A 12,627-nucleotide genomic window follows, 5' to 3' on the forward strand; every position below is an offset into this window, starting at 1 on the left:
ACATTTTAAGGCAAACGTTTGAAAGTGGCTAAATTACTATATCTATATCTGTATTACTGGCCTCCAACTGTGGTTTCTGTGTAGGTTAATCTGCACCAAATGTCTCGGTAATTGGTCAAGTGGTATAGTAATCTCTGGATTTATCTGTTTTTGTTGCACTGATTTTGTGGACTCTACATTTACACTCACCCCAAATCCCCCCCTAATTGGCCTTCAGGCTGGGCCCCCTTAGCCCATAACAAGGTTACAGATATATAGAAACATTGGGGTAACAGTCACCCTGCTATAGTTCCAGGGGTACCCAGGGCACAAATAAGCACTCACCCCAAATCCCCCCCTAACTGGCCTTCAGGCTGGGCCCCCTTAGCCCATAACAAGGTTACAGATATATAGAAACATTGGGGTAACAGTCACCCCGCTATAGTTCCAGGGGTACCCAGGGCACAAATAAGCACTCACCCCAAATCCCCCCCTAACTGGCCTTCAGGCTGGGCCCCCTTAGCCCATAACAAGGTTACAGATATATAGAAACATTGGGGTAACAGTCACCCCGCTATAGTTCCAGGGGTACCCAGGGCACAAATAAGCACTCACCCTAAATCCCCCCCTAACTGGCCTTCAGGCTGGGCCCCCTTAGCCCATAACAAGGTTACAGATATATAGAAACATTGGGGTAACAGTCACCCCATATAGTTCCAGGGGTACCCAGGGCACAAATAAGCACTCACCCCAAATCCCCCCCTAACTGGCCTTCAGGCTGGGCCCCCTTAGCCCATAACAAGGTTACAGATATATAGAAACATTGGGGTAACAGTCACCCCGCTATAGTTCCAGGGGTACCCAGGGCACAAATAAGCACTCACCCCAAATCCCCCCCTAACTGGCCTTCAGGCTGGGCCCCCTTAGCCCATAACAAGGTTACAGATATATAGAAACATTGGGGTAACAGTCACCCTGCTATAGTTCCAGGGGTACCCAGGGCACAAATAAGCACTCACCCCAAATCCCCCCTAACTGGCCTTCAGGCTGGGCCCCCTTAGCCCATAACAAGGTTACAGATATATAGAAACATTGGGGTAACGGTCACCCTGCTAAATAAACAACATTCAGGTCAAGGTATTCCATTGGCAGTTTCTTTTGTGTCAATGCCACAGCCATATTTCAGGGTTAACCCTTAAAAACCAACAATCTTTAAATAAACACCCAGACCCTGGCTATGTGCTAGTTTAGCTGAGAGGGAAATGTAATCAATGAGAAAGTACCCCCGGGCCCAGGACTTTTTTCTAATCATGTACTGAGAAAATACCTTGCCATTATTATGTATTATTCTGTAGCAATCAGCCTGAAAGCTTGTTTGATAGAAGGAATGAGATCTGCAGCCTATTGGTTATTCAAACCCCCTTCCTCCCATGTGTGGTCCAATTATCATTATACCAGTCACCCTGCAACAGTGTTCCAAAGAGATCCAATTGGTATGTATCCTAAATATTATTCTGTGTGGCCTTCAGACAAGCAAACCCATCTTCTGCTTGAGGAGCCCAACTGTTGCCCACTGTTCTCCCACAGGTTCCCAAACTTTTGGCAGGACCTTTCTTGGGTGGCCTCATTGGTATTCTGTGTGGCCTTCAGACGAGGAAACCCATCTACTGTTCTCCCACAGGTTCCCAAACTTTTGGCATGACCCATCTTGAGCGGCCTCAAGCAGTAGATGGGTTTCCTCGTCTGAAGGCCACACAGAATACCAATGAGGCCACCCAAGAAAGGTCCTGCCAAAAGTTTGAGAACCTGTGGGAGAACAGTAAATGGGTTTCCTCGTCTGAAGGCCACACAGAATACCAATGAGGCCACCCAAGAAAGATCCTGCCAAAAGTTTGGGAACCTGTGGGAGAACAGTTGGGCTCCTCAAGCAGTAGATGGGTTTCCTCACCTGAAGGCCACACAGAATACCATTGAGACCGCCCAAGAAGGGTCATGACAAAAGTTTGGGAACCTGTGAGAGAACAGTGGGCCACCTTAAGGAATCATGTATATTTCAGTTCCTCTGAGAGCTGGGTAAGCTAAAGGAATTCTGGGAATGAATTCCAAAGAGCTCCAAGAAAATCCCGTTTACATGGGTTTATCCTATAGGCTTAAATTCCTGACTACGGACCGGTTTCACCCCTCTTGGGGCTCATCAGTGTAGTGCAGGGTTTTCTGGTCAGCTTAGGTATAGCCAAGAGTGTGGCAGTCTCCTAAACCCTAAGGATTTGTTTGTGAATCCACACGGTGACTCTCCCTAAGCTGATCAGAAAACCCTACGCTACACTGATGAATCCCAAGAAGGACATAACCGGTCTGTAGTTGGGAATCTGATCAGCTATTATCCCGGCTTCTGCTTTAAAAAACCAGTGGGTGAGCTTTAGCCTATAGGATAAACCCATGTTTTGGGGTTTTCTTGGAGCTCTTTGGAATTCATTCCCAGAATTCCTTTTGTTTATTTGTATCTGTATGAGGTGTTCTCCTCAACCTTAATGATTTGAGAGCTGAGCAAATCCCTGAAACTCTCAAGTCGGAGCTAAGGAGACATAATGTGGAGGAGAATTTGGCCTAGGTTAGGTGATCAGCCTTTGATGTGGGATCTCATGTTAGAGACCCTGGTTTAATTCTCTAGGGCAACTCTTTCTGTCCCTGGACAAGTCACTTAATCTCCTGGTGTCCCAGCCTACTTAGTGAGCCTGTCATGGAGAAGAGTGTTATATACATGAAAATCAAATGATTGCTTTAAAGTAGCCCTACAGAGCAGAAGTTGTTGGTAGGATGGCTGATGTATAACAGAGCAAGACTGCAACAGAAGGGCAAGATAGAAAAAGTTAAGGCAAGTTGGCGACAGCAGTACAAGAAAGAGTAGGGCAAAACTGAGATGGCCAGGCAGAATGGCAACAGTTGGACAAGAGCTGAGGACCACGTGGGAACAGTAAGACTAGTAACACATTGTAGTTTTACCCAACCACTGGCCCAATAGCTGTTGGGAGTGCTTTTATTGCTGGTGGGCCCAGAACTGGTGAAACCTACTTTACAAAGATAGCAGCCCCCAACAAACCCTGTTTAGCCTGAGGCCCCCCCCAGAACTATAGTCAACTCCATCTCAACTGCTTGAACAGCAAATGATCTTAGAGTCAATACATGGTCATCTCTGTGTCCTACAAGAGACATCAGTGCAACAAATCCAGCTGAGGGACCTCAAATATCATAAGTACACGAAATAAGTCTAAACCCAGTTCCCCATAACAATAGTTTGTATCCATTCATTTAATAGTATGCTACCATGCAAAGTCATATCCGCGGAAGCGCTTCCACCTCTTCGGGTGGCTTTATATTTTTAACTGTGAATGCTGGCGAAAGCCTTGCTGCAAAGAATTAGCTTCGGTATTCAAGTCATTACAAGAGTAATATGCACCTCTGGTATTAATCAGACATTCTTCTACATAACCAAAATGCATATTTTCTAGGGTGAAGGCAAAATGCAAGATAGGGGGGTTGCTACAGTTTCTCAATACACTTTTGTTCATTGCCAATTAATAATGCATTGCTTTTTTTGCCACGATGTTCTGAAAACAGCTCCACCTACAGGCTGAAGCATCTGGCACCAAATGCATCAATGTAGCCAGATCCATCAGGTTCTTTAATTTATAAAGAAGTCATTTTGAGATCCATCTATAAAGCAATTAGGACCATTAGCTTAAAATTTCTCCTTCCATGATCTACTAAGAGTCTAGCTAGCCAGAAGTATTCAGTGGTCAATTAATATGTTCTATCTCTGTGTTGAAAAGCACAGATATCCATAACCCTGAGTGCACAAGTGGACTTAGGTAACGTAGGTTAGAAAAAAAGTCTAGCAGCGTTGGGCTCTGAGGTTCTTTTACCGATCCACTGACGGGACGTTGTGTTGGGAAGATGTAGCAAGTTGCTTGTTGGGTATGGAGACAAAAAACCTATTTTTGAGTATTAAAAATACTTGTTCGAAGTCCAAATCCAGGCTACAAGACTGGCCTTCATAAGATATTGCTGACTTGCCTATACTTACATTAAGGCAGGGGTCTTCAGACCTTTTGGGTTCAAGCATCCCTTTAGTGTCCAAACCCACTAAGTTTCCAACTATCCTAGGTTTGCTATAGTTCAAGTATTATTCAGGCCAATAAGCACTGACCTTCAAATTTCAATATAAAGCATGAGCCCAGTCACTGTTTGAGCCCTTTAGCCTTAGCTAAAGGGCTGAGGCTAAAAATAAGGGATGTTTGAGCCCCACGGCCTTGAAAGTTGAAAAAATGCTGCCTTAATTGAGTATTATGCCTCAAAAAGTAACATGATTTGAAAAAAAAAAAATCTCCATCGTCCCATTTGTTTTGGAGGAACATCAACTTGAACTTCCAGGCTTGACGCCCTTCTTCAGTATCTAAAGAAGAGCCATCACTGAAAGTACAGTGGTTTGACCATGCCTCAATTTTGTTGATACTTAAGTGGAAATTCCCTGGAAATTAGGTTCAGGGATGACATGGAGATGATTTTTTTTAAATCCTCTTTAAGGTCTTGAGTCCTTGAGGTTGACAGTCAGTGTGTAATAGAACCACAGTTCTTCTAATATAGAGCAACTGATCAAGAGCTACTATACAGTTTGTCTATATAATAATGACATTTGTTCAGCTCTGTACCAATGTTACAACATCATCAAACCATTTCTAAGGGAAACTGGTTCAAGAATGTTTGGTAAAATGACCGAAGGAATGTTGACAGTCCCTCAAGTTCATCAGAACATTGATCGTCTTCATCCAAAGAGCTCAGTCTTCACAAATGGAAATTCAATGGAGCTAGACATGGAGATTGACCTGCCAGCAATCCTGTTAGTATGGCTTTTTTTTTCTAGAAAGGAAATGCATAGTCCTTCTGAGTGTTTACCAATAGAAAATATTCTTTTGTTTTAGCTTGAGCAAGTTCCCCTTGAAAATAAATTTTACTCAATGAATGATTTATTGCATCACCAAACTGGTTGGGGAACTGAACAATTCACCAAGGCCACATCGCTTGGAAATAGGAGTTTCCAGTGTTTGATTTCATGATGGGAAGGATAAGGGGGAATCAAGGCATTTAAGTTGAAGATTCAAGCTAGCTCCGTCATCCTCAACTGGGACACCAATGGGCTAAAGACAACACTGTAACGAAAACACATTGGGGGGTGGGGCACATTTATCAAAGAAAAACGGAGGGTTCTCAAAAACTACTCCAAAGTTTGAATTTTGAAGGCCAGTTTTTACATGAACTGCCTCTACCTTATTTGATAAGTGCGCCCCGTGTTGAAATGACGTAGAAACCAATACAAGTTGATGAATAAGGAGGTGGGTCTATAGTTGGATTGTAGAATTCCTGACAGTTACAGATTGCCACTTGATAAATCAAAGACTACAGGAAAAAGTGCACTACGGAGTTTCACTGCACATCCTTTCTGCCATCGTAAAATGCGTTGGTTTCCGGAGAGAGGTCTCCAAAGCCTCGAGACCCCCCCAACTCCGGCTCCCAAGGGGTTTGGACATTCTCTAAAGCGTATTCTCTAAAGCGTATACATCACTGAAAAGTGTTGTCGTTTCTAATTACTTTCCGTTCTGGCCGCAGTCCGCAAACTCTTTAGGAAGAGGTACCTGCCTGGCTATGGTTATCTCCAATGGACGTCTGCTGACTGGTGCTCTAGATGGATCTTACTAAAGTGCTGGAGTGAGAAAAGGGGGCTGACCTTCTCCTAATGGAACAACATTGAGATAATGCTAGCTGGTGTTCAGTGGGGACTCCATAGCACCGTCGTTATCTACCAAGAAGACAAGTATATTTCTACTCAAGGCAGGTGGTACAAAAGTAAAGCCGGTAATGAGTCCGTGTGTGTTGGGAAGGAGCAAGGGAGGCACATAAGCTATTCTGCGCTGGAAGCCCTTACGGCTGTGCTTGGCACTGCAAGGATGAATTCTAATCTCTGCAAAACGGTCCACATTCCCCTGGTTATATCCATGTCCCAGGGTGGGGGGGGGTTTGTCATCTCTCTCTGGTGAGCAAAAGACTGGTCCGTCCCAGCACTTTCTTTTTAACTAACCACCCGGATGAAAAGACAGAAGAGCAAGGATGGTTTCTAACATCCCACATGCTAACCATGCTCTCTTCATCTCTAGAGAATGTTGCACGCCCTCCTATACCAAGGAACCGGCTCTGCTTTGTGCCGGGACCATTACTGGCACGGCACCTATTCTCTCCAGGGTGGCCTGGCTCACTGCGTAAGACCTAGTTTGGGATGGCTTGGCTTTTCTGCCTACTGTGCCGTTGCTCCTAGATCCAGTCTTGGGGGAAGGGGCGGTGTTTGCCGTCACCACCAATGTCTTTGGAGGACCAGGGGGTGGCTGCCCGCCGTTAGCGTACGCTAACCGAATAGGGCCAGTGACTGAGCGAGAAGTTGACTGACGGCAGCCATTGCAGTTGTAGTGTACGTATGAGCCAGTAGAGTAATTGGACTTAGTACTGTTCCAGTAGTTCCCGTTGTACGTATTGGTAGAGGTGAGGGTGTCCTGCTCGGAAAAGGAGGCATCAGGGTGAAAGACTTTGGTAGTTGATGAGCACTTTGGAGGAAGGTCGTCCTCTCTGGAAACGGAACAGAAGAAGGTATAAAGGGCAACATCAAATATACATGGTGGAAGATGGAATATTTGGGTCTCTCTCTATTGGAATATGTAGAAAATGGGCGGTTACCTAATTTCATTGGGTATCTCTTCCTCTTCCTCCTTGTGCTTGTTCCTCCAGTAGAATAAGCCCACAGCCACGATGACTATACAGAGGATTAGAACCAGCACTCCTGCAGCTATTGCCCCCACAATGAGGCTCACACTTTGGTGCTTAGCTGTGGAAACAAAAGAATATCTATATTACAAATTATTTTATCATCAGATATAGATGTGGCCATGCCATTGGCTAGAGTGAGAAGGTTGGGGCACACAGGCTGAGCTTGGTAAAGAAACTCTAGAAACCTCTCTTCTTGAGCCCCTTCTGCATGCCTTCATACTTTCCATTCTGCCTTGAAAATCCTAGAACGTATTGGCTCCTCCAACCGGATGAACCAATGGCTCCTCAAACGGAACCTAACAAAAACTCAACTGATCATCTTTCATCCCAAGCCTGGTCCTACTCCCCCCTTTACCATATTATCCCGACTAGACTACTGTAACCTGCTACTAAGTGGCCTCCCAAACTCCCATCTCTCCCTCCACAATCTGTATTAGACACCAGGCTCCTCCTCCTCCCATCCTAGAGAGTTCAGGCCCCTCCCCTGCTGAAGGCCTTATCATGGCTTCTCATTAAACAAAGGATAACTTACAAACTCCTTCTTACAACCTTCCCTTCATTCCTCTGCTCCTCACTCTATCCCTTCTCTTGTGTCTCCATATGTTCTTGGCTGACTCCTCACAGAGTAACCACTTGGTCACATCCCTCAATACTACTGCCGTGTCCCACCTTACACCTTTCTGTGTTGCTGTTCCTTACATTGGGAATGTCATCCATGAAGTCCTCCAAAGAGAACTAAACTCTTCAGAACTAAACTCAAAGACTCCTCCCTACTTTCAACGAACACGTGTTTTCTAACTAATGTCACTAGGGTTGGAAAATGAATATGATCCACTCTTATCAAGCCTTGAGTAGTAACTTAATATCTGTCATAGGAATCCAGAGTAAGACTTTGTAGCTTGCGCAGAACTTACGGGCCACTATCTGCAGGTCAATGAGACAGGTACTCGCCCCCATCAGGTTGGACGAGACACATTGGTAGCGCCCGGAGGATGCAGTGCTTATGTTTTTCAGCAAAACCATCCCTTGGAATTGGTCTGTGAAGGATAAAACACAAAAGAACAATGATTAGTAAAAAGGTGGGGATCATCAGAGTTGGACCGGCCCACTGGGATACCATGAAAAATCCTGACCCTGCTGGACCAGTGCCAACTTTGTAAAGAGTCAAAAGAAGCCCGTGCGCTCCATCTTTAATTGTTTCCCTTGGCATTGGGGCCTGACATTGTAAGTAAGTAGAGGAGCTGGAGCAGGGCCGGGCCATTGGTCTGGGGAAGTGATCCCCATCCAGTGACTTGGGGGCAACATGTTGTTGGTCACCAACCCATTGGATGTTGCTCTCAGTGCCCCCAAACCAGGGAGTTATTTTTGAATTCCTGGCTTGGAGCAAAGTTTTGGTTGAATAAAAACAAGATTTACTATCAAACAAAGCCCCCTGTAAGCTGATAGGGTGCATAGAGGCTGCCTAATAGCCAATCACAGCCCTTATTTGGCTTCTCCAGGAAATTTTACGATGCTTGTGTTGCTCCCCAAGTCTTTTTACATTTGACTGTGGCTCATGACTGAGAAAGGTTTGAGGCCCCTGGTCTGGGGGTAGGTAGTGGGGCTGGGCAGGGTGGAGGGCCCTTGACCCCTGGTCTGGGGGTAGGTAGCGGGGCTGGGCAGGGTGGAGGGCCCTTGACCCCTGGTCTGGGGGTAGGTAGCGGGGCTGGGCAGGGTGGTGGGCCCTGGACCCCTGGTCTGGGGCTAGGTAGCGGGGCTGGGCAGGGTGGTGGGCCCTGGACCCCTGGTCGGGGGTAGGTAGTGGGGCTGGGCAGCGTGGTGGGCCCTTAACCTGGGCCCTACTGGGTACTCCAGTCCTTCTCTGGGCATCACCTATGCATCACTTAATTTCAAGCAAAATTTCAGACAACTGAAACGCCTGGGCCTATCCACTGGCCATTCCCTTTATTGGCGGAAAGGCTTTTCAGTGAGACTAGTTGCCCGCGGTAGCAGAGATTTATCCCTAATTTCCCCATAGGACATTCGGAAATATTTCCATTCACAAATTTACCGGTGACTACCCTGTAATACCGGCCCTGGTTCTAGCTGGTAATTTACCCACCAGGCCAGTCCAATCGCTAACATTAGTGTCAGTATGTTATATATTTATGTTCTGGGAACTCATAATATGGGCCTTTCAGCGGGATTGTATGACAAACTGGGCGAGTGCAATTCCCTATACGAGTGCCAGGCTGCGGATACGGAGATCGAACACAGAAAGGCTCTCGCTCCGGCGCAGAAATGAATTCTCCCCCCCCCCAAATAAAAGCGCGAAAAACCCATCAAGCCGGAGACGTTAGACAGTACCCCGAGGCTCTCATGTCATTAAATTACATGTTGGAGATGTCATACAAGGGAAAATAAACATTTGTTCACTCTGAGAACAGCTGCAGTCAGTAACCCTATCAATGGGACTTATGGGAAATGCACTGTGCAGGGCTGTGCTGAGATCTCTGCCCCCCACATTCCCCTTTATATAGGGGCTTATGGGAAATGTACTGGGCAGGGCTGTGCTGAGATCTCTGCCCCCCACATTAGGTGTATCCCCCCAACATTCCCCTTTATATAGGGGCTTATGGGAAATGTACTGGGCAGGGCTGTGCTGAGATCTCTGCCCCCCACATTAGGTGTATCCCCCCAACATTCCCCTTTATACAGGGGCTTATGGGAAATGTACTGGGCAGGGCTGTGCTGAGATCTCTGCCCCCCACATTAGGTGTATCCCCCCAACATTCCCCTTTATATAGGGGCTTATGGGAAATGTACTGGGCAAGGCTGTGCTGAGATCTCTGCCCCCCACATTAGGTGTATCCCCCCAACATTCCCCTTTATATAGGGGCTTATGGGAAATGTACTGGGCAGGGCTGTGCTGAGATCTCTGCCCCCACATTAGGTGTATCCCCCAAACATTCCCCTTTATATAGGGGCTTATGGGAAATGTACTGGGCAGGGCTGCGCTGAGATCTCTGCCCCCCACATTAGGTGTATCCCCCCAACATTCCCCTTTATATAGGGGCTTATGGGAAATATACTGGGCAGGGCTGTGCTGAGATCTCTGCCCCCACATTAGGTGTATCCCCCAAACATTCCCCTTTATATAGGGGCTTATGGGAAATGTACTGGGCAGGGCTGTGCTGAGATCTCTGCCCCCCACATTAGGTGTATCCCCCCAACATTCCCCTTTATATAGGGGCTTATGGGAAATGTACTGGGCAGGGCTGTGCTGAGATCTCTGCCCCCCACATTAGGTGTATCCCCCCAACATTCCCCTTTATATAGGGGCTTATGGGAAATGTACTGGGCAGGGCTGCGCTGAGATCTCTGCCCCCCACATTAGGTGTATCCCCCCAACATTCCCCTTTATATAGGGGCTTATGGGAAATGCACTGGGCAGGGCTGTGCTGAGATCTCTGCCCCCCACATTAGGTGTATCCCCCCAACATTCCCCTTTATATAGGGGCTTATGGGAAATGCACTGGGCAGGGCTGTGCTGAGATCTCTGCCCCCCACATTAGGTGTATCCCCCCAACATTCCCCTTTATATAGGGGCTTATGGGAAATGTACTGGGCAGGGCTGTGCTGAGATCTCTGCCCCCCACATTAGGTGTATCCCCCCAACATTCCCCTTTATATAGGGGCTTATGGGAAATGCACTGGGCAGGGCTGTGCTGAGATCTCTGCCCCCCACATTAGGTGTATCCCCCCAACATTCCCCTTTATATAGGGGCTTATGGGAAATGTACTGGGCAGGGCTGTGCTGAGATCTCTGCCCCCCACATTAGGTGTATCCCCCCAACATTCCCCTTTATATAGGGGCTTATGGGAAATGTACTGGGCAGGGCTGTGCTGGAATCTCTGCCCCCCACATTAGGTGTATCCCCCCAACATTCCCCTTTATATAGGGGCTTATGGGAAATGCACAGGGCAGGGCTGTGTTGAATTGTCTGGTTGGCAGCATTTCAAGGTCCTTGGTCGGAGCCATTGTGCCTTTAATAAAATTGACTGCTATTAATAAGCTGATGTAGATTTAATAAATACACCATGTAATGTGTCAGGTACCTATTAGAAGGTAAGTGTTCATGTTCAGGGCCTGTACCATGTGACTATCGGCGCATATTGTCAGGATTTAGACCGTGACCCTCTCCACTGTTTGGCAGATCTAAATTCCCATGATGCCGAGCGCAGTACAAAAGAAGATATTTCATATCCCCCTGTCTTCCTCTAACGGGATTTCTCTCATAGTGAATCATTACAATCTATAACATTAGTATGATTTATTATACGCTCAGAGTCGTTAATTTTACGCTCCGCGAGTTACATCTCCGTCAGCAGCTTCCACACGCGAAGGCTCGGGTCGGCGTATTTGAAGAATCGCGGCGACGAATAAAACAATTGTTTGGCACTGACAATGGCAGAAAAAAGCGGCATAAAACAGCCCCCTGGGGGGAGGGGCAAATGAGCAGCCATAGGGGCCACGCCCAAGGGGTGAAAGAGTTTTAATAATTAGCTCAGGTTCCCCTTCAATGTCCAAATTTTATCAAACCTCCAACAATGCTTTCAGAGTGTTAGAATATCCATTTTCCATTAAAAAAAAAAGTAAAAATCAGTTAAAAAGTTAAATTAGTCCTTCTGTCTCTCTAATCAGTTTTCTAAAGGGATGGAAAGGGCCTATTTTGAACCTGACCAGGGTTGCCGGGTTTATTTTAGCCTCTGTCTCTACTGTTCAATTGCATTCTGGGTATTGTAGTTTGATATTAATCCTAGCTGTGGGCTAATTGTTAGGTACAAACTACATTACCCAGCATGCAGTGGGACAGGGGGAAAAAACTTAAGCTAGTTTCCAAACTACAAACCCGCCAAGGCTCCAAAAAACAGCCCAAAACTGTACCTTGGCGGGTTTGTACTTTGGAAGCCCGCCTGAGTTTTAAATTAGTAGCCCAATTTGGCGGGAAATCTGGTAACCCTGAACCTGACACACTAAGGACTTCCTGTATGCTGACATCATCACTGCCAGGCTTTGCCCTTCCTTGTTTCCTATTGGACCAATTCATTGGTTGCCTGTGCACTCTAACCAGTTGTATAAACTGAAAGGTTATTGGTTAATTTCTCTCCTCCAATGGCATAGGCAACCAGGCTCAGCATATTACTGGTCTGACATACTGTTATATTAGATTTGCAGCTTCCTGGCACAGGAAGCAGTGTCAGACTGACAGGAGACACAGCCAATAGGAGTTAAGCCTGCTGCCAGTGTGTGATATCATATAAGGAAGTAAATAAGCAACTGTAGTGTTTATAGGGGTAAATATGAGGTAAATATTCTGAAGTAAATATCTGAATAGTAAATATTTGCTAGACATGAATAAGGCAAGTTAGTACGCACCTTGCGCTACTAGAGATGAGAGCCCAGGGGGGCTGTCAAGTTTCTCCCAGAGGTACGTGGGCCTGGGGATTCCTTCCTCCGAGCTGCACGCCAAAGTGACGTCACTGCCGATATCCAGGGAACCCTGAATGCTGCAACGGGGGTCCGACGGAGGCACTGCCAAAGGAGAAACATACAGCCAATGGCGCTGATCTTTCCGTATCATATACATACCTCCCAACATTTTGAAAATGGAAAGAGGCCACACCCATTTTTGCGACAACACCCCCTAAATATCACTCCCATTTGACTAAATTTGGCAGGTTATATGTGTTATTACAGTTTTGCTGAAAAAGGTGAAATTGCCCTTTTAAACTGTG

The 12,627-nt window shown here is 46.4% G+C and overlaps 1 protein-coding gene across 1 annotated transcript in view; it reads right to left on the reverse strand.

The window, feature by feature from the left end:
* Window positions 1–2,445: 2,445 nt before the first annotated feature.
* igsf11 (immunoglobulin superfamily member 11) overlaps window positions 2,446–12,627 on the reverse strand; it is a 164,918-nt gene continuing 154,736 nt past the window's right edge. Inside the window, exons 4-7 of the mRNA XM_031896447.1 lie at window positions 12,269–12,424; window positions 7,764–7,886; window positions 6,760–6,907; window positions 2,446–6,651 (exon numbers count right to left, since the gene is read on the reverse strand). Of these exons, the coding sequence (XP_031752307.1) occupies window positions 6,207–6,651; window positions 6,760–6,907; window positions 7,764–7,886; window positions 12,269–12,424 (872 nt within the window). The 3' untranslated portion in view covers window positions 2,446–6,206. The remainder of the gene's footprint in view (window positions 6,652–6,759; window positions 6,908–7,763; window positions 7,887–12,268; window positions 12,425–12,627) is intronic.

This window comes from Xenopus tropicalis, chromosome 2 (assembly GCF_000004195.4).
Source record: "Xenopus tropicalis strain Nigerian chromosome 2, UCB_Xtro_10.0, whole genome shotgun sequence".
NCBI classification, from domain to species: Eukaryota; Metazoa; Chordata; class Amphibia; order Anura; family Pipidae; genus Xenopus; species Xenopus tropicalis.